General features: G+C 42.4%; 1 protein-coding gene across 16 annotated transcripts in view; it reads left to right on the top strand.

Annotated features, from left to right (window-relative positions):
• Positions 1 to 692: 692 nt before the first annotated feature.
• Positions 693 to 19,623, top strand: part of PTPRK (protein tyrosine phosphatase, receptor type K) — a 612,580-nt gene continuing 593,649 nt past the window's right edge. For 15 of the 16 annotated variants that reach the window (XM_027551494.1, XM_027551492.1, XM_027551488.1 and 12 more), the window contains exon 1: positions 727 to 1,080. In XM_027551494.1, the coding sequence (XP_027407295.1) occupies positions 984 to 1,080 (97 nt within the window). In that variant the 5' untranslated portion in view covers positions 727 to 983. Of the gene's footprint in view, positions 1,081 to 19,623 lie in introns of all 16 variants that reach the window. The other variant, XM_027551493.1, reaches the window with a different exon arrangement.

Raw genomic sequence — 19,623 nt, 5'->3', positions numbered from 1 at the left:
TGTGAAAGGCAAGGATAATAAGCCTTGCAGTTCTTAGGTTCTTCCAGAGGGAAGAAGTGGAAAGAGGCCGAAGGTTTCAGAAGTACAAGCAAAGTCAGTGAAGCAGAGAGTAAATTATTCGGCAAATGATAAACCAGAAAAAAAGACATGCCAGCTGTTCACACTGGAAAGTTACTGAACGTTTATTTTGGTTCAAGTTTTATTTTTATATGAGGAAGGAACAATAAGTTTTCTACGGGGGTGGGGTGTCTTATTCCTTATGACATCAATAGGGAACAGGGTTTGCGATGCAGGTGGGTGTTTCCTCTGGGCGCTTTCCTCTACGAGTGTAGACTCGTCCTTCTTGCCGGCCACCGCTCCGCTGGGACCTCTGTCTTGGGGACAGAACCCCGAGACCCCTCTGCGTGGGCGACGGGGTGTCTCTGCGATCGCCCCCTGGGGCTCGGCCACGCTGCTTTCCCAACTCCCGCTTTTCAAACTGCAATTTCTGTAACAGGGCAGCCAACGGCGCGGGTCCCCTTTCCCGCCAGCTACCCGCGAGCGGCGGCGGGCGGCCGGGCTCGGGCGGCGAACAAAGGCGGCGCGGAGCGCGGGCGCGCGGCCGGGGTTGGCGCGTGTCTCTCCGGCAGGAGGCGGCGGCGGCGCCGCGCCCGAGCCTGCATTCCTCAGAAGCGCCCGGAGCCCGCGGGGCGACGTCACCCCCGGCTCCGCCCCCGTCCCTCCCCGAGCAAAGTAACTCTTGACTAACAGGAGCAGCCTCTGCCGAGCATGGAGAGCAGCCGCCGCGACCGGCCGGCGACACGGGCGACGCTGGCGCCCCAGAGGTAGTTTGGCTCCCGCCGAGCAGGAAAAAGTGCGGGCGCGCGGCTATCCACTCCCGGCGCTTACCCCGCCAGGCCCGGCTGGCCCCTCAGCGGTGGGTTTCGCTGCGAGCCTCCCGGCAGCTCTTTGCAAAGCGGCTTGAAACTTCTCCCAAAGTCGACATGGATACGGCGGCGGCGGCGCTGCCCGCTTTTGTGGCGCTCTTGCTTCTCTCCCCCTGGCCGCTCCTGGGGTCGGCCCAAGGCCAGTTCTCCGCAGGTGAGTGGCCGAGGGGGCGTCCGGAGCCCCGATGAGTGCCCCCAACCTGAGGCTTGCCCGGGGAGGGATCGGATTCCTCTCCAGGACCGGTGGGCAGAGGTTTGGGGGGCGGGGGGAACGGGCAGACGGAGAGAGGTCCCCCGACTTTGTGCCAGGTGGGACGCGGGGCGCCCGACTGGGCGCCGTGGCGCAGGTAACTTTCCTCGTTGCGCCCCATTGTTCCCGGCGGAGGCTCGCCCCGGGCGCAGGCGGGCCGGGCGGTGCGGGAGTGCGGGCGGCAGTGCTTTTCTTGGGAAACGCGGAGCCTCGGCGTGTCGCGCTGACTGCACCGCGCCGGGGAAGAGAGAAAGAAAAAGTAGTAAACGACTCTGGGGACGGCTACTCTGTTGCTCGTGGTGCGGGCTTGTAGCTCTCCGCCGTTAGAACATTAAAAAAAAAATTTTTTTCCCCTCGGGAAGCCATTGTCAGAAAGGTGGAGACTCGAAGGGACCGACCTCGGCGTGCTTTGCCAGGTGCTTTTTGTCCTGGGAATAACCTCCCCTGACTATTGTCTAACTACTTCCCCGTCCCTCCCCCAGTCCTTTTCTCGTTCTCTAGCGCGGGGCTGCTCGTTGGGCTCGCCCCGTGGGTTAGGGCACCGCGCGCAGCAGGTTCCGTGTGTGTGTTGGCAGAGCCTGTAGGATGTTTTGAAACATGATTCTGAGGAGCCACACCGAGCGGTTCTGGGCAGCGAGGTTTGGGCGCCGGGTCGGGGAAGCCTGACCCGCGCGGGGTGGGAGCCCGTTCCTCCCGCAGAGCCACCGCGAAGCTGGCGTAGCTCCTCCCGGAGCCGGCCTGCCTGCTGGGGGCTGTGAACGACTGCCGCCCGCCGCCAAGAGAACCCCAAAGGAGGCGTGCAGTGAGGTCTCGCCAGTTAGCCCTTTTGGGTTCTAGTGGGTTCTGGTAAAACCACTTCGACAAGTCCGTGAAACCCCATTTCGCCCAGTCTCGTCCTCCGTTCCCTGCCAGTTTTGTCATCCTTCCTGTCGGTGGTTTCTTTCGTTCTCTCCTCTGGGGGCTCTGAAGTTTCACCAGGTGGACGCTGAGGAGCAGGCTCCCGGGCGATCGTCTGCCTCCCGCCGGTCTAGACAACTTTTCTGGCCTGTCCACCCTGCTCAGCTTGGCTGGCGAGCGCGTCTGCTGCCTTGGTTCTCAGTGCAGATGGAGACGCAGAGGTGGCCGAGGGAAGCTGCAGAAGACGCGGGAAGCGGCAGCCGCGCTCCTGGCTGAGGCCATGGGACGCGGAGAACGGACGAACTTTGCACTGTCGGTTTCTCTCCTTGTTGTGGCTGCCTGGTTTCCTGGAAATAAACTCAGATTGTTGGTTTCCGGAGTAATGTTTATTTCTCTTGCGTCCTCTTTCGGCCTTCCCGCCCCCTTTTAGAACTCTATAAAAGGAGTTGGACAACAGATTCAGATGGCAGCATGTGATGTGTACTCAGGCAGATTATGAAATGCAGGGAGTACAGGGAAAGTTATGTATACAGGTGATGTTTGCAGAGGACTACAGCTCTGTGCAATGAGTGAACCGATAGCTTAATTTTAATTCTTTCTGGAGTAAGCATTCGTGCAAGCGTCTCTGACAGGTAGTGCTGGTTAGTATTGGAAGCGTGCTTGATGTAAGACGTTGTATGTAGGCAAGTTGGAAGTGGGTATTGATTTCTGCACAGTGTTTGTCAGTGCACGCAGAGCTTACCCTTGAAAAGGCATGTAGTTTGTTAATTGAAAGTTGGAATTCTACCAGTTGCATGATGAAACTTACATGTATTCCAAATTTGCAACTATTAATGTTTGAATAGCTGATGGATATGTTTTTATCAGTGAAGAAACTTTCCCCTTTTCTCCTTTCATATGTTATTTACTCTTTACTGACCAAATAAATATTAGATTTCCTCCAGCAGAATGTATAGATGAGCTTTTCTGATCCTTGGAGTTCAGGTATCTCTAATGAACAGTTGTGTTCTTAGACGTCCAGTTTTAAGTAATTTAAATAAGCCCGGCTTTTCTTTATTGACAAAGCAAAACACTTGACTTTATATTTAAGTAAAAGAATGTGCAAGCCTAGTAAATGCAATTCTGGCAGGACTATATCTCAAAATTTTACTATTCAGGATTTGTCTATATGCCCAGAAAAGAATGCCTTTTATTCCCAGAGTTCAGATTGTGGATCTGCCTTTCTCCATAAATTAAAAATTTGTTTTTTTAAAAAATTTCTATTTTCTGCCTCTCCTAAGTCATTTGTTATTCCACTGTCATCAGATTTTATGGCAATCAGATTTGTTGCAAAAACATAGAGTCAGAGATTGCAAGTGTATTCTTTGTTGCATTTTTTTCTTACTTTCTACTTTAAATGATGAACTTTTATTTCATTCCAGAAATTTAAATAAAAATGCTTTGAAAGTGTAAAACAAATACATGTTCAGAATTGTAAACTCTCCTGTTAAATATATTTTAAAAATCACACTATTTAGGCCAGTTTTCACTTTTAGATATTATCATGTGGTTCCTAATGTAGTGATAAGCTTCAAAAGCAAAATTTGAAAGACTACAGACCCTTAGATCTTTGATATATCATGTGCTCAATCTGGTCTGCTTTGTTTAGGCCACAGTTTTAGGAATGTTTTCATCATTTGTGACTTTTCCCTTAGCTGTTGGAGTTAAGGTGTAGAAATGCTACGTGGTGACCCTCTTGAAAATCTAAACTTCTAGAGCTTCCTGTAAATCTCAACTTGTGTTCTTTCAATTTGATCACTCACTTAAAACAGCACCTAAAAATGTGTCATATCTGTGTTATATCTGGGGAAATTGAGGCATGGAAGCACAAAAATGTACTGAAGTTTATTCATTGGGTGTATAGGTGTTATCTCTTGATATCACAATGTAAGAACGTTTTCTGTATTAGGACTCAGATGGCTGACAAAACCAGTCACAGATGAGGTAACTGGAGACTCAGCTTTCTCATCTGCAAAATGGGGATAATGATACCTGTTCTGACCTTTCCACATGGTTTTTACGAGGATGGGGTGAAATAATTTATGTGAGCTGGCCCTGTACATTGTCAAGCTTCATGTAGCTATCTGGGATGTAATCATCATATATTAAGGTAGCTAACTGCCTTGACTTCAATCTTTTCTTGCTCCCACATTCTCCCCCGTAAGTTCAGGATGGTGTGTGTGTGTGTGTGTGTGTGTGTGTGTGTATTTGTGTGTTTCACTCGGCCAGTCATTCATTTTAATTGTTGTTGAACATAAACATCCCAGATTGGCCAGACCATAATTTTATCAGCACAGTGAGAGAAATTATCTTTTATTTATTTATTTTGAACTTACCTCCTGTAAATCCTTACTTGAGTTGAACCTGTAGAAGAGTCACTATTAACATTCGTAGTATTCCAACTATAGAAGAAATTTATTTTTAGTCAGTTTCTTTAACTGTCTGTTTACCTATTGGCTATTCAGCCTGTTCATCTCAGTGGGAGAAAAATGCAGCTTTTTAGATGCAGTCTTATCTGTGACCTAGAGAGGGACTGTTGTCTCTCTAGTGTGATGTGAGCCTGGAAATGCAACTCCAGAGCCTGCCTTGGATATAGTTCCTGGCATGTCACACTGTAAGTGTTTACTCACTTGATCCCTTAGAACCTTGCAACTCATCTAAGCAGAGCCACTTTCTCAGTGTCTCATTCCTTACTGTTCCATATGTGAGTTAAATTTCTCTTATACTTAATATCTGTACTGGCAAGATCCATTAGAGACAGCTTTTTAAAGGGTTGCCTGTCAGTTTTCTGGTTTTGATTGGCCAGAATCTCGATCCCTCAATTATTAAAACTGCAAGTTCTAAACTATTATTAATATGTAACCATACATTTCTGGGACTGGTTTTTCTTTCACTAGTCTCCATATATCTGATTCTGTTGATTTTGCCTAGATTGCAAGATGTTGTTTTGTGTCTGGCCAATCCAGACGGGAAGAGGCAGGTCTGGCTGCTGTTTGGGCTTTGGCATATGTGCTCCTGACAGCTCTTCTCTTTATATTCATAAATATGAATTTGAAAAATAAATCAACCCCTCTGCCACTCTACCCCCTCCCACGCTTCTTCCCCCTCCCCTCTAGCAACAACAAAGCCCACATGCACATCTACAAAATCACAGCCTTTTTGTTTTCACCACATATCTTTTGGTGCTGATCGTGTTCTTAAAAACTGGAACTATGACTCAACCATTACCCGGAGCAAACACCAGTCCTCCTACCTGATCTTATATTTCAGGCAGTCATGGTTTACTACATGTTTTTATGGCCTTTAACAAACATTTGATTTATGTGGTATGGCCCTATATAGAGAAACTAGGTTGTTTCCTTCTAATGCTTCTGAAGTGCTGTGTTCTAGGTCTGCTCAAGGTGGTGATACAGACAGTGTAAGTCATGCTAAATATGGATCTGCTTCTCTGAGGCATGGAAAATGCTGTCCTTCTCTGCCTGCGCGCTTCTTATTTCCCTTCCTTGTTCTTCACTGAGGGCAGGAAGAGGAATACTGGAAGACTGAGAGCAGGAAATCATCAAGGGAGTTTACAGATTGTTCTTAAAGACAAAGCAAAGAACACTGGGATCTTGTGTGCGCGTGTTAATCTTTCATTTAATTTTCTAAAGGGAAAAAAAGCCCTATTTTTTAATTTGTTTATTGGAATCAGCCTTTGCCTTTGTCCAAACACATTCATTTCTTATTCTGTGGATATGAAAACTTCCCCCTGTGTATTCCTCTCAGACTTTACCCTTTGATCATGTGTCTGTTTTGTGTCCCTTTATCAAATGGTATTTCTTTTTGCCTAAAAAGGTTGTAATTGCTTGTGAATGTGTTTTCTTTTTTTTCCATCAAAACTCATGTTGTTTGTCATAGTTCTGAATAATAGTATTTTATCAATTCATGATATCTTGAGTATTTGATATCAAAGTAAGTACATCAATCAGGCTAATTTTTATTTCAGTTGAAAGTAGAAATAAGCTTGTAAATCCATGAAATAATCTTTTAATGTTGCAGAGTATTTGTGCTTGTATGTCTGTAGAAGTAAGAGAGACTTTGAGTTCCTTTTTGTAAATGGGGATAGAAAACATTTGAGTACCATACTGCCCATTATTTTGAGATAAGTGACATATATCTAGGCTTTGGAAAACTTTAAAAGTTATGTTTGGATGTGTGATATCAATGAGAACTGTAGAGGTAGATAGTTTACAAGGTTCAAATTTCATCTTAGTGGAAATGTGTTTTTATGAAAAATGCTCTTAAACAAACATAGTTTCACATGAAAAGTTTTATTAGTTCCATGAAGTTCTGTTGGGAGGGATATGTTTATTTTTCTGTAAATATTCTTATGGAGATTCTTTTGATTTGTTGTTAGTATTTTAGTAATAAAAACTTGACCTTACATAATTAAAAAAGTTTTGTGAGGTTTTGCAGATTGTTGAGCTTCTGGGAAACACTGGGCTTGGGGTGTAAGAATCACATTGATCCTATTGTGGAACATTGCCATTTCCCCACTCTACTCTAGTTGAATTTTCTGGCATTCTCTTCTGTATGTTGCTAATCCATCAAAATTACACGTGGCTTATCATGTCACTTGCAGTTGTTTAGGAGCAAATTAAGTGGTCTTGAATGAAATAATCCATGTTTCTACTTTATATGATCATAGACAGAGCTCTGTTAGTAAAAATGATGAACAGAGCAGTGCTGACTAAATCCTTTTACAGGTATCATTCTAGGAGTTATTTTCAAAAGAACCCAGATAGAAATAAATCCAAATAAAATAGTGTTTAGAATTACCGTGTGCATTTATTTTGTTGAGAAAGTTGAAAGATGTAAATATGTTCTTATGTATATATGTTCATACATACACACACATATCTTAACAATGATAGAACATCATTGTCCAAAGGTTCAAGTGAGAAGGAAACCAAGGGTATCTACAGATGGAATCAAATTCCTATACTTATATTCTAGATAGAGTATTTTTAAAAAGAGTGATTTGTTTTTATTTATTTCATTTATGGCTCACTGGGTCTTTGTTGCTGTGCAAGGGCTTTCTCTAGTTGTGGAGAATGGAGGCTACTCTCTAGTTGGGGTTCATGGGCTTCTCATTGCAGTGGCTTTTCTTTTTGTGGAGCACAGGAGCCCTGACTCACAAGTGGCACGTGGGCTCAGTAGTTGCTCAATAGTTGTGGTGCCCGGGCTTAGTTGCTTGTGAGATCTTTTTGGAAAGTGAAGTGAAAGTGAAAGTTGCTCAGTCGTGTCAGACTCTTTGCGACCTCATGGACTATAGAGTCCATGAAATTCTCTAGGCCAGAATACTGGAGTGGGTAGCCTTTCCCTTCTCCAGGGGATGTTCCCAACCCAGAGATTGAACCCAGGTCTCCCACATCACAGGCGGAGTCTTCACCCGCTGAACCACAAGGGAAGGCTAAGAATACTGGAGTGGGTAGCCTATCCCTTCCAGCGGATCCTCCTGACCCAGGAATCAAACCAGGGTCTCCCTGAATTGCAGGTGGATTCTTTACCAGCTAAGTTATGAGGGAAGCCCGGGTTCTTTCTGGACCAGAGATCAATCTGATGTCTCCTGCATTGGTAGGTGGATTCTTTACCACTGAACCACCTGGGGAGCCCTAGATTATTGAGTGTAGAGAACTATTTTGTCTATTGCGTAGATGAAGAAACTGAAATGGAAAATATAGGAACTATGTAATATAGAATAGACTGCCCTATGCTGCTGCTGCTGCTAAGTCGCTTCAGTCGTGTCCGACTCTGTGCGACCCCATAGACGGCAGCCCACGAGGCTCCCCCGTCCCTGGGATTCTCCAGGCAAGAACACTGGAGTGGGTTGCCATTTCCTTCTCCAATGCATGAAAGTGAAAAGGGAAAGTGAAGTCGCTCAGTCGTGTCCGACTCCTAGCAACCCCATGGATTGCAGCCTACCAGGCTTCTCTGTCCATGGGATTTGCCAGGCAAGAGTACTGGAGTGGGTTGCCATTGCCTTCTCCAAGACTGCCCTATTCCATACTTTAAAGGAGAAACTAAGAAACCTAACTCCAGATTGGTGTCTATTTATATAAACTCTTGCCTATGCAGCCTGCTTCTTAACCAGATGCTTGCAGGCTGATTCTCCAAACCCAGTCCAGGGCAGCAGCTGATGAGCTGCAAAAATTCCCCTAATCCTTGTCGGGTGGTAGGGTGACATGGCAGCTGCTTAAGTGGACGGCTGGCCACAGCTTCTTGATATGACTCGACTTAGGTCATTTGACAAATTCAAGAGTAGAGAGAGGAAGACTTTCTAATGTCCTCACTGCCCATTTAAGGAATGATGGCTGATTGCTTCATGGTCATTGGATTTGTCAGTGGCAAGATGCCCTAGAATATAGCTACCTGAATTATGGTCCATGAACTGGCAGCATCAGCATCACCTGGGAACTTGCAATGATTTTGTGATCACATAACAGAGCCCACGGCAGACCTACCAATTGAGAATCTGCATTTTAACAAAATCCCCAGGTGATTTGCTTGAACAGTTAATTTTTGAGAAACCCTGCTCTAAGACAAAGAAAGCTCAGCTTGAAAAGATGTACCACATGCACCTCACTGTAGAATTGTAAGAGTACTGTGAAAGGATTAATTACAACATGAAATAAATTTCCCTGGAATTATATTTCTGATCAGTATTACTTAATTATAATTTATCACCCAGACACATCAAAACAACGAAACTATTCAGGTTTTTTTTTTTTTTTTTTTTAAAGAATACTCAGACAATTTTGAAAGAAATATTCCATAAGAGAATAAAAATAAGACTAAATAGGTTTGATTATGAATGTATTATATAATATTCGAGGGTAAACATATTATCTGAGGAACCAAGCATGATAAATGCCAATCATTTTTACATTGCACATTGACATATTGATATAGAAGACAGTATTCCCTCTTTTTTTTTTTTTTTTTTTTAACCAGTGGCTGCAGTTTCTTGTTTTATATTTCTCTTTTTCTTCTAAGTGTAATTTAAGGATCTTTGTAATAAGGAGCTCATTTATAGGATAGTCAAATTTAATGAATAGGAGTTAGGTAGAATGCATTAACTATCACTGATATTCTTTTTACTATCTTTTGTGCTCATATTTAAGAACAGAGATTCTTGTCAGTTTTCTCCAGAGAAAAATTATGATGTAATAGACAGTGTACGCTATTCATGTCAAAACACAATTTTACTTGCATTTTATAGCTTGCTTTAGCATTCTTTGAGAAAATGAATTTTCCCAGAAGACCTAATTGCCTTCTTATTAATAAGCCTGTAAGTGTGTTTTATTATCCAGTTACTATTCTAAATGTGTCTACTTTTGCTGGCTGTTTGAACAGTGAAGTCTCTGATTAAATCACAACTGCTCTATTTGTTTTTGCCATTCACAAGTGACTCAGAAAATACTGGCATAATGACCTGGTTATGGCAGAAACTAATGGAAAACAAGAGATATAAATTAATGTTAACCCATGATAGTTGGTTGTATTGTGATATCAGGAGGTGGGGTTTGGCTCAGTATACAGCAGAATTCTCTACATGTTTGATACTGTAAGTGAAAGTTTGCTTAACCTTTATTGTTTTAAATACACAAATATAGTTGCTAGATTAATGTATAAACTACAAATCAGTGATTGCCACATTTATTCGACTTAGACACTAGTGTTCTATGGAAAAGGTTTAATTCTGGACGGATTAGGGGTTAGGGGAGAGCTTGATGATGGAGAGAAACTCTGACAAGTACTCGCATGCATCTTGAAGAATTTTAGTCTGAAGTCTCTGATTTGTTACCTTTTCTAGTTGTACACCAAAGTCTAGAGCTTGCTGTTCATACTCGTTCTACTTTTATTCTTGTCAGCAAAAATTAGGTCCATTTATTCCCTCATTCACTGGAGAGGAGAGAACAAAAGCAGTTGCCAAAACAAAAATAGAAAAAAAAACAACAATAGGAACTTCCATCTACTGAGTGCCTGCAGCCTGGTAGGCCTTATGGTCAGTATTTTACATAATTTAAAATCCTCACTGTAATCCTTTAAGATTGGAGTCATCTCTGTTTTGCAAACTTCAGCCTAGAGAGATTAAGTATTAACTTGCCTTGGGTAACAGTGTGAGGACTAGGAGAGCCAAGATTCATTATTGAATATATACACAGATGTAATAGTCAGTGGTAGAAAATGCAACCTAGACTGCTTGCAACAAAAGGGGAATTTATTGTCTCTCCTGACAGTTCAGGTGGAGCTTTACTTAGGAGTTCATATAATTGTTTTGGGATATGATCCTTCTCTGTCTACTCAATGTAGTTTTGGGGTGTTCTAGAACTTTGGTCTTAGGCTCCCTGTAGAGGTGAGGTGGTGGCTTCGGCAGCTCCCAGATTCTGGTCCGTTAGGATTGTGTGAACTATGTGCTGGGTCTCTGAAGGGGCTCTGAGGGTCACTGGAATGGGCTTCAGTCAATCCTGTGTCCAGCTCCTAAGGGGAAGTATGTAGATTGGCTTAGTTTACTAGGATTCTGGACTCAGCCCTAGATCCCCCAACCAGGTCATGGGAGACTGTGGATCGAACCATGAGTTGTCAACAAATCGAGGAATAGGTTCTGGAAAAGCAGCCAAACTGCAATGTGGTTGCTTGAGATAGAATTAAGTAAGCTGTGAGCAGTGAAAGTTGAGAGGGGTGCGCCTGTCCTGTGTGTGTATTTGTAGTCCTTCTGAGCGGGGTGAAAGGAGGTGCTGGAGAAAAGACAGTTGGAGCTCCCTGATCTGGACTCCTAGGTGGTAACATCAGGGAGCCATGGTGGCCTAAGCCTTAGCCTCTAAGGGGAAGGGAATAGGTCAGGAAGAGAAGATTAGAGGCAGTCTGCTTCTAGCAGATTTGTGTGTTGCAAATCAGCTAGCTGTTCATCATTTAGGGAGTGTTTCTTTGGGGTCCTTAAGCCCTACTTTAAAGCATGCATATTATTATTTTCACGATTGTATTCTCTTTGCCTTAGTATTGAATAGGTCCAATATTAAAATTTGACAGAATTTTGAGTTAAGTTTTGAGTCAAGTAAAGCTGGCCCTGAGTGAGGATCAGGGGCCCAAATGTGACTGTGCCGGTTTAGAGCAGTGTGCCCTCTCTTCTCTGGCCAGGGCAGCTGGCCTGGCACTTAGGGGTGAAGGCGGTGCTTGTGGAGGAAGTGTACTGACTGCTGTGTGTTCAGCATGCTTCCTTTTGTCACTGGAGGTCTACCTTCACACTCCTTTGTCTTATCTTAAAGAACTTAATGAATTGTTATTTTCTTCCCTGTCCATTGGCTGCTTGCTTCATGACTCGTTTTTACCCCTGAGTATATCTTCATCAGATGTGATAACTGTGACTCTTGTATGGTGAAGTAACACTTTGCCTGACAGCCTGGTTGTTTGAAGCAGATTGCTGTATAGTCTTGACCCATTTTTGCCCCTTTATCTAAACTGACATTTAAGTACTTAGGAGGTATAGGAGGTGAAAGATTTAGCAGTGATCTATTCAGAAAGAACAGGATGCTTTGGGTTCTTTGGAGGTTTCTGTACAGAAAATTTTAGTACACAGAGAACTGATTTCTGTAAGACTGTATTCCACTCTGAGCTCTGTCACTTTCTGGCTTTGAGGTTTGGAGTAATTCCTTTCAGTTTGACCTTAACTTCCTTATCACTAAAATTGGAATATTACAATAAAGTGATTTTATTAACTTCTCTGGTTACTCAATAGGACACTTTTAAAGGTAAAATGAATAATATATGTGAAAGTACTTTTCTGATTAGAAAGTACCATAAATTTTTTTGGGGGGGGAATATAAACTTGGGTAATGAAGATATTATTGTTGTTGAAGGCATAGAATACATGGTGAAAATGGAAATGAAAACAATAATGAGATGAAAACTTTGTATATTTGTATATCTAAGTTATGGGTTGCCATCTAAGTTGTTTGCATATCTAAGTTTTATCTTGGAGAAAGTGGTATGGAAAAGGAGTCTGTAAGGTTCTTGTGAACAAGAAATTTTGTTATGTATCATGAAACTTAGCCACCAAATTTATTTTCACATATATGTATTTCATATATATGTATACAAATTACTCTCTAATGCTCCAAAAGACATTTTTTCCCACTAGATATGTTAATAAAGATTGTGTGTATGTGTGCGCTCAGTCACTCAGCTGCATACTACTCTTTGTGACCCCATGGGCTGTAGTCTGCCAGGCTGCTCTGTCCATGGAATTTTCCAGGCAAGAATACTGGAGTGGGTTGCCATTTCCTTCTCCAAGGAATCTTCCCAGCCCATGGATGGAACCTGCGTGTCTTGCGTCTCCTGGGTCTCCTGCATTGCAGGCAGATTCTTCACCCTGCACTATCATCACCCTAATACAGATTGTGTGATTATAAAATATTTTTACTGGTAATTTTTGAGCGTACGTTTTAAGGACTGTTCTCTTATATGGCAAGTTTTGTGTATAGTTTTTCTTTTTGAACATTTTTTATGAAGAGAGAAAAAATATTCTTGCTCTCTGAGCTGGCTGGCCTAATTGGTGAGAGCATGATTTTAAGGTTTGCATTGATGTATTTACTTAACCACTCCACAGTTCTTTGAGCATATCTACTATGTGTTCGTGCCATGGCAGAGGCTGGGTACACTGGTGGGCACAGATATGACTATTATGACAATTAAGGAGCAGCAGTCTTTGCATAGCTCCACATTTAGCAACTTAGGGGTGAAGCCATGTCTGTTTTGTGACTGACCTTACCCCTGTGGCTTGGCAAGTCTCAAAGCCGAAGCCTGCCTCTTACAGTTTGTGGGTCCACAATGCAGTGTGTCAGCAGTCTTTCCATATCCTTGAGTGTACACACAAAAGACTAGAAAGAAGCCTACCAAAGAAGAACTATGCAGAGATATTCCACAATGATAGTAATATCCCACCAAGTGGAAATTCCCAGAAGTTGAGTAATTGGAAGTGTAAACAAGTTGGGTAGAGGAGGGAGCATGTTTATTTTTTGGAAGCTCACTTTTTTTCTTTTGGAAGCAGAGGGTTGGGAGATGTCCTCATAGAGGACAGTGTATGGAAATATGCCCGCACAACCTCAGCATCGTGTGCAGAGGCTCTGGTTTTTGGCCACAGATTTGTATTGGCCGCAACCTACAGCTGCTTATCAACGGCTCTTGGTGCCGAGTCTAATCTGCCTCCTCTCTGCTGCTTCAGTGGAGCTCTTTGTCCTGAGTAGTGGGCAGCCACTAGGTAGGGGATCTGGAGAGGGAGCCAGGAATCGGGGTGGACCTTGACCATCACCCAAACTGCCCCACACCTGCATCCTGGAAGCAGAGCAAATTCTATTCCCGGCTCTTGGGTCAATCATTTTGAAGGGGAGCAACAGTTTTGTCGTTTCAATATACCTATTGCCCTACTAGAAAATGGAGATTCCAAAAATATCTGTTAAACAGGGTACACAGCACTTGTAGTGAGAGAATTAAGCAGAAAAGTAATTTTAGAGGTGTGTAAACTTTTTTGAAGCAAAGTCAAAATTGCCAAGTTACAAAGACCCAAGCTTCAAAAATAGAAATTTAGGAAACTGTTTAAGTCAAGTCACTAACATTTTATGCCCATTTCATATTTAAGCAAAGGATATTCATTGACTATATAGCATAATATTTAAGATTACCCACTTTGGAAACTGATTGCCTGAGTGTCAATACTAGTTCTAACACTTTCTTGATGGCCCAACCACATTCCTTCAGTTTCCCCATCTGGTGGGATGATTCAAATAGTGTCTGGCATACTAAAAAAAAAAAAAAATTCACCTTAGCTTTTATTATTGTCATCATCATCATCAGTTTTTTTTTTTTGGAGCAGAGAAATATTATTGCAGGGCCAAGCAAGAGGAACGGGTGGCTTATACCCCAAAACCCCAAACTCCCCGATGCTTTTTAGGGAGAACTTTTTGTAGGTGTAATTTGGGTGTGTGACTGTCCTTTGATTGGCTTGTGATGAGGTCAGAGGGCAGTGTTCCAGGAATCTTGTGCTCAGCCTTAAGTTACCATCCTCCATCTTGGTTTGGGCCTTAGTTTCAGTTCTCAGGACTTAATGAAGCACAAGTTCTTGATGTCTTGTCACAGAATTCAGTCAGAGACAAAGTGATAGGTAAGAAGTGGTCTTATTTAGAGAGATACACTCTCCATAGACAGAATATGGCCTGTCTCAGAAGGCAAAGGACCTGGGGAGGGAAGCACACTCCACAGAGAGAGTGTGTGGGCCAACTCAGAAGGCCAGAAGCCATCATCAGCATTATTACTGAACTGAATTAAACAATGTTTGCAGAATATCCTGACCCGTGCTGTTATCTTTTAAAATTTCTAACTGCATTATCTTTTACTTCAAAATAAAACAAGCAGAGAGTACATAATAGAATGCCTAAAATAGATCAGCATGTCTGCTGATTAACGAAGACCACGGCAAGCACTATAAAGAATATAATTCAGTGTTTATGAAAACAAGAGAAAAGATACAGTGATTCCTAAGAATCAGAATCTTAGGATGAATGACAAAAACCAAAACCAAAACACTATGAAAGTGAGGGGGGAGGTGGGAGCTAGAGTGAATGTGTGAAAAGGATTCAGTTTTTAGTATAAACTACCTAAAACAATCTGTGGAAAATGCATTTAACATTTTTTAGGGATCTTGGAAGCAAACTGTGGAATAGTTCCTAAAGAGATGGGAATACCACATCACCTTACCTGCCTCCTGAGAAATCTGTATGCAGGTCAAGAAGCAACAGTTAGAACTGGACTTCGAACAACAGATTGGTTCCAAATTGGGAAAGGAGTACATCAAGGCTGTATATTATCACCTTGTTTATTTAACTTACGTGCAAAGTACATCATGCAAAATGCTGAGCTGGATGAAGCACAAGCTGGAATCAAGATTGCCAGGAGAAATATCAATAACTTCAATATGCAGATGATACCACCCTTATGGCAGAAAGTGAAGAGGAACTAAAAAGTCTCTTGATGAAAGTGAAAGAGGAGAGTGAAAAGGCTGGCTTAAAACTCAACATTCAAAAAATGAAGAATATGGCATCTGGTCTCATTACTTCATGGCAAATAGATGGTGAAACAATGGAAACAGTAACAGACTTTGTTTTCCTGGGCTCTAAAATCACTGCAGATGGTGACTGCATCCATGAAATTAAAAGGCGCTTGCTCCTTGGAAGAAAAGCTATGACCAACCTAGATAGCATATTAAAAAGCAGAGACTTTATTTTGCCTTCAAAGGTCCGTCTAGTCAAAGCTATGGTTTTTCCAGTAGTCACGTATGGATGAGAGAGTTGGACTATAAAAAAAGCTGAGCGCTGAAGAATTGATGGTTTTGAACTGTGGTGTTGGAGAAGACTCTTGAGAGTCCCTTGGACTGCAAGGAGATCCAACCAGTCCATCCTAAAGGAATTCAGTCCTGTATATTCATTGGAAGGACTGATGCTGAAGCTGAAGTATCTGTTCTTTGGCCACCTGATGCAAAGAACTGACTTACTGGCAAAGACCCTGATGCTGGGGAAGATTGAAGCAGGAGGAAAAGGGGACGACAGAGGACAAGATGGTTGGATGGCATCATGGACTGAATGGACATGAATTTGAGCAAGCTCCAGGAGTTGGTGATGGACAGGGAATCCTGGCATGCTGTAGTCCATGGGGTCGCAATGAGTCAGACCTGACTGAGCAACTGAACTGACTGAGGGAACTTGGAGGAGTTGGGGAATTTGGGGGCATTGGTGAAACAGCTTAACTCCTAGAGAGATTTAATCTCAATTAAAATATGAAAACTCTAATTTGAGAATGAGATTAAAGTGAGAATTGACCAGAAAGTTGGAGAATGTGATCTATACCCTCAATAAGTGTCCAATCCAGTGAGACTTGGTAATGTCTTGTCTTGGACTAGCACTCAGATATGGAAATGAGATCATTAGAACTAAAGAGCGCTAGGGAGGCTCGTTGACTCCTAAACAATGTTTTCTGCCTAAAGGATATAGAAAAGGAAATCTGTACTGCTTCATCTGCATTTGATGCATGTTAAGTAAATGCATTGCTGCCACTTAGAATAGTGATTTACCTATGAATTTTAGATAACATTTTTTGTTTTCTTTTTGTTGATGTTTAGTTCTCCTCTGCCTAGGTAGTTTCAAATCTGTTTAAACCCCTAGGCTTTTTCAAGCCCTTGTCAACAGGGTTAAGGCCTTTTAGAGTCCTGTTGTACAGAGCATGGGGCTCCTTGAAATGTTCTCAACTGTTAGCTTACTTGCAGAATTGCCCTTTGGCTAGTCAGTGCAAAGGAAAGCCTTCTAAACTTGAGCAGGGATTTCACGTCCAGTTTAAGGTTTGGATCTCGTTCTCTTTCACCTTATTCTAGCTTTAATTGAAATAAACTTCCCTTTTCCATGGGTTATACCTGTGAAAATATTTGTTCTACAGATATAATTAAACATTCTTCTCAACTCTCAGAGAAGCTGTTTGTACTGCAGGGTTGAAGCTTGCAGAAATAAGTGTTCATATAACTATAATAATAATGCAGTTATTTTGTCCTGACTGGATGCTTCTACTGACATGGGTCTTTGTGATTCTAATGGCAGCAAGTGTCTTCATAAGCTCCTCTCCATTTACAAAATAAGTTTTTTGAGATGTTGTCATTTTGCTGCACTGTTTGACCAGGTTCATGTCTTAATAAAAGGGAACTTTAGAAAACAAGCTTTTATAGCACGTGCAATCTTAAATACAGATCCATTCAAAAAAGGGGATGTGTACCTTGACTGCCCTCTGCTCCAAAATCATGACCAGGTTATTTGGAAAGCAGATTGACCCTTATATATTTCACAACAAACATATAAGGGATATTCAATCAGAAAAAGATTATTAATTAAGAATGGCAGAACTATGTATAATAGACCATATACTTAAATGTATACAGGAACTATAAGTTTTAGCTAGTGTGGTTGCAACTGTGGCTTCCAGTCTTCTTGCCTGAGGGAATTGGACAAACCCATAACCAGGTGCAGATATTTCTTGAAGAACCAGGTGCTCTGACTCCTTGCTCTTAAGGCAAAGTCTCTTGGATTCTGAGTGTAGATTGTGTCCTTTCCTAGTCAATTCTTATCAGGAATGCAGATCCTAGGGTAGGCCTGCTTTTAAATATGCTGTCTAGGTTGGTCATAGCTTTTCTTCCAAGGAGCAAACGTCTTGTAATTTCATGGCTGCAGTCACCATCTGCAGTGACTTTGGAGCCCCCAAAAATAAAGTCTCTCATTGTTTCACCATTTATTTGCCATGAAGTGATGGGACCGGATGACATGATCTTAGTTTTCTGAATGTTGAGTTTTAAGCCAATTTTTCACTCTCCTCTTTCACTTTCATCAAGAAGCTTTTTAGTTCTTCTTCACTTTTTGCCATAAGGGTGGTGTCATCTGCATATCTGAGGTTATTGATATTTCTCCTAGCAGTCTTGATTCTAGCTGGTGCTTCATTCAGCCCAGCATTTCTCATGATGTACTCTGCATATAAGTTAAATAAGCAGGGTGACAATATACAGCCTTGACGTACTCCTTTCCCGATTTGGAACCAGTCTGTTTGCCGACCAAGGTCTGTCTAGTCAAAGCTTTGGTTTTTCCAGTAATCATGTATCATGTGAGAGTTGGCCTTTAAAGAAAGCTGAGTGCTGAAGAATTGATGGTGAGAGTTGGACTATAAAGAAAGCTGATGCTGAAGAATTGACACTTTTGAACTGTGGTGTTGGAGAAGACTCTTGAGAGTCCCTTTGACTGCAAGGAGATCCAACCAGTCAATCCTAAAGGAATTCAGTTCTTAATATTCATTGGAAGGACTGATGCTAAAGCTGAAACTCCAATACTTTGGCCACCTGATGCGAAGAACTCACTCACTGGAAAAGACCCTAATACTGGGAAAGATTGAAGTCAGGAGGAGAAGGGGATGACCGAGGATGAGATGGTTGGGATGGCATCACTGACTTGATGGACATGAGTTTGAGGAAGCTCTGGGAGTTGATGATGGACAGGGAAGTCTGGCGTGCTGCAGTCCACGGGGTCGCAAAATGTTGGACAGGACTGAACGACTGAACTGAACTGAGTGGAGGCCTGGGAATTGCTTGGAGGGCTGTTGTTCACTTCTTAGTGAAGAAAAGTACATAGGGCGGTGCTTTGGATTTCCCACAAGTACATGCTGTTCACTGAAGTATCTATTTAAGATCTTCCCTCTTCTCTGGGCAGTTTACTCTCAGCTTGGAGTCTGGACAGTAGTAGATAGAAGCACTCTATCCAACCCCATCACTCATTCATAATTACACCACAAGCTTCTGTGGTTGCTAGCACGTTTTAGAAAAACACGTAATTTTATTGAGTGTCTCATGTTGCTTTCAAATATAGTCAAGTAAAGAGGAGGAGAGAAGTGAGTGGCAGGATGTCATATCAGTGTTTATTTTTTCAGGTGCTAATTCCTTGAAAGCAGTGAGAAGTTTCCTTTGAGGTGGAGACTTATAGCTGTTGACATCCTCATCTATTGTTGGGATTACAGGCCTACCAAGCGTTGTCTTTTATGTGAGCAGTGTCAAAAAGGATATATCTATTCTGTACATTATGGCAAGAGACTTAAACTTTAATGACAGCATGTCAAAGATAATATCCTTTTGAGGTTGTTAAAATAGGAGATACCAGTCTAAATTATTAGCCCTTTACTTTCAGCAGTACCTTGCTGGGGCAGGCAGCATTTCTGTGTGCATTCATATGCTTGATTAAGATCCCTTTTAGAGCCGGTGAGCAAGGGGCCTCTTCATTCACCAAGATGTCTATGGGCAGAACTTGTATCAGTTCTTTCCTGTTAATTTGGTTAAGTTCACCAAGCATTTAGTACCTGTCCGTTTTGTGTCAGTCAGTGTTTTTAACCCAGAAAGCAAAAAGATGAAAACATTGACTACACAAGGATCTAGAGAAGTGAAAGTGAAAGTTACTCAGTCCTGTCCGACTCTTTTCAACCCAATGGCCTATATACAGTCCATGGAATTCTCCAGGTCAGAATACTGGAGTGAGAGCCTTTCCCTTCTCCAGGAGATCTTCCCAACCCAGGGATTGAACCCAGGTCTCCCACATTGCAGGTGGATTCTTTACCAGTTGAGCCACCAGGGAAACCCAAGAATACTGGAGTGGGCAGCCTGTCCCTTCTCCAAAGGATCTTCCTGATCCAGGAATCGAACTAGGGTCTCCTGCATTGCAGGTGGATTCTTTACCAGATGAGTTACCAGGGAAGCCCTTAAGATATGATTCAGAGTAGGGGATACAGTGAGAGATGGACAAGGGGAAAGGACAGTCACTTACTCTTGGGGTAATTAGTTAGATCTTTCCGGATCAGAATGATAACCATGGCAAAATTCCCTAAAATGAGCACACAGTGCTCATGGAA

This window comes from Bos indicus x Bos taurus, chromosome 9 (assembly GCF_003369695.1).
Source record: "Bos indicus x Bos taurus breed Angus x Brahman F1 hybrid chromosome 9, Bos_hybrid_MaternalHap_v2.0, whole genome shotgun sequence".
In the NCBI taxonomy this organism is placed as follows: domain Eukaryota; kingdom Metazoa; phylum Chordata; class Mammalia; order Artiodactyla; family Bovidae; genus Bos; species Bos indicus x Bos taurus.
This window is presented reverse-complemented; position numbering and strand designations above follow the sequence as displayed.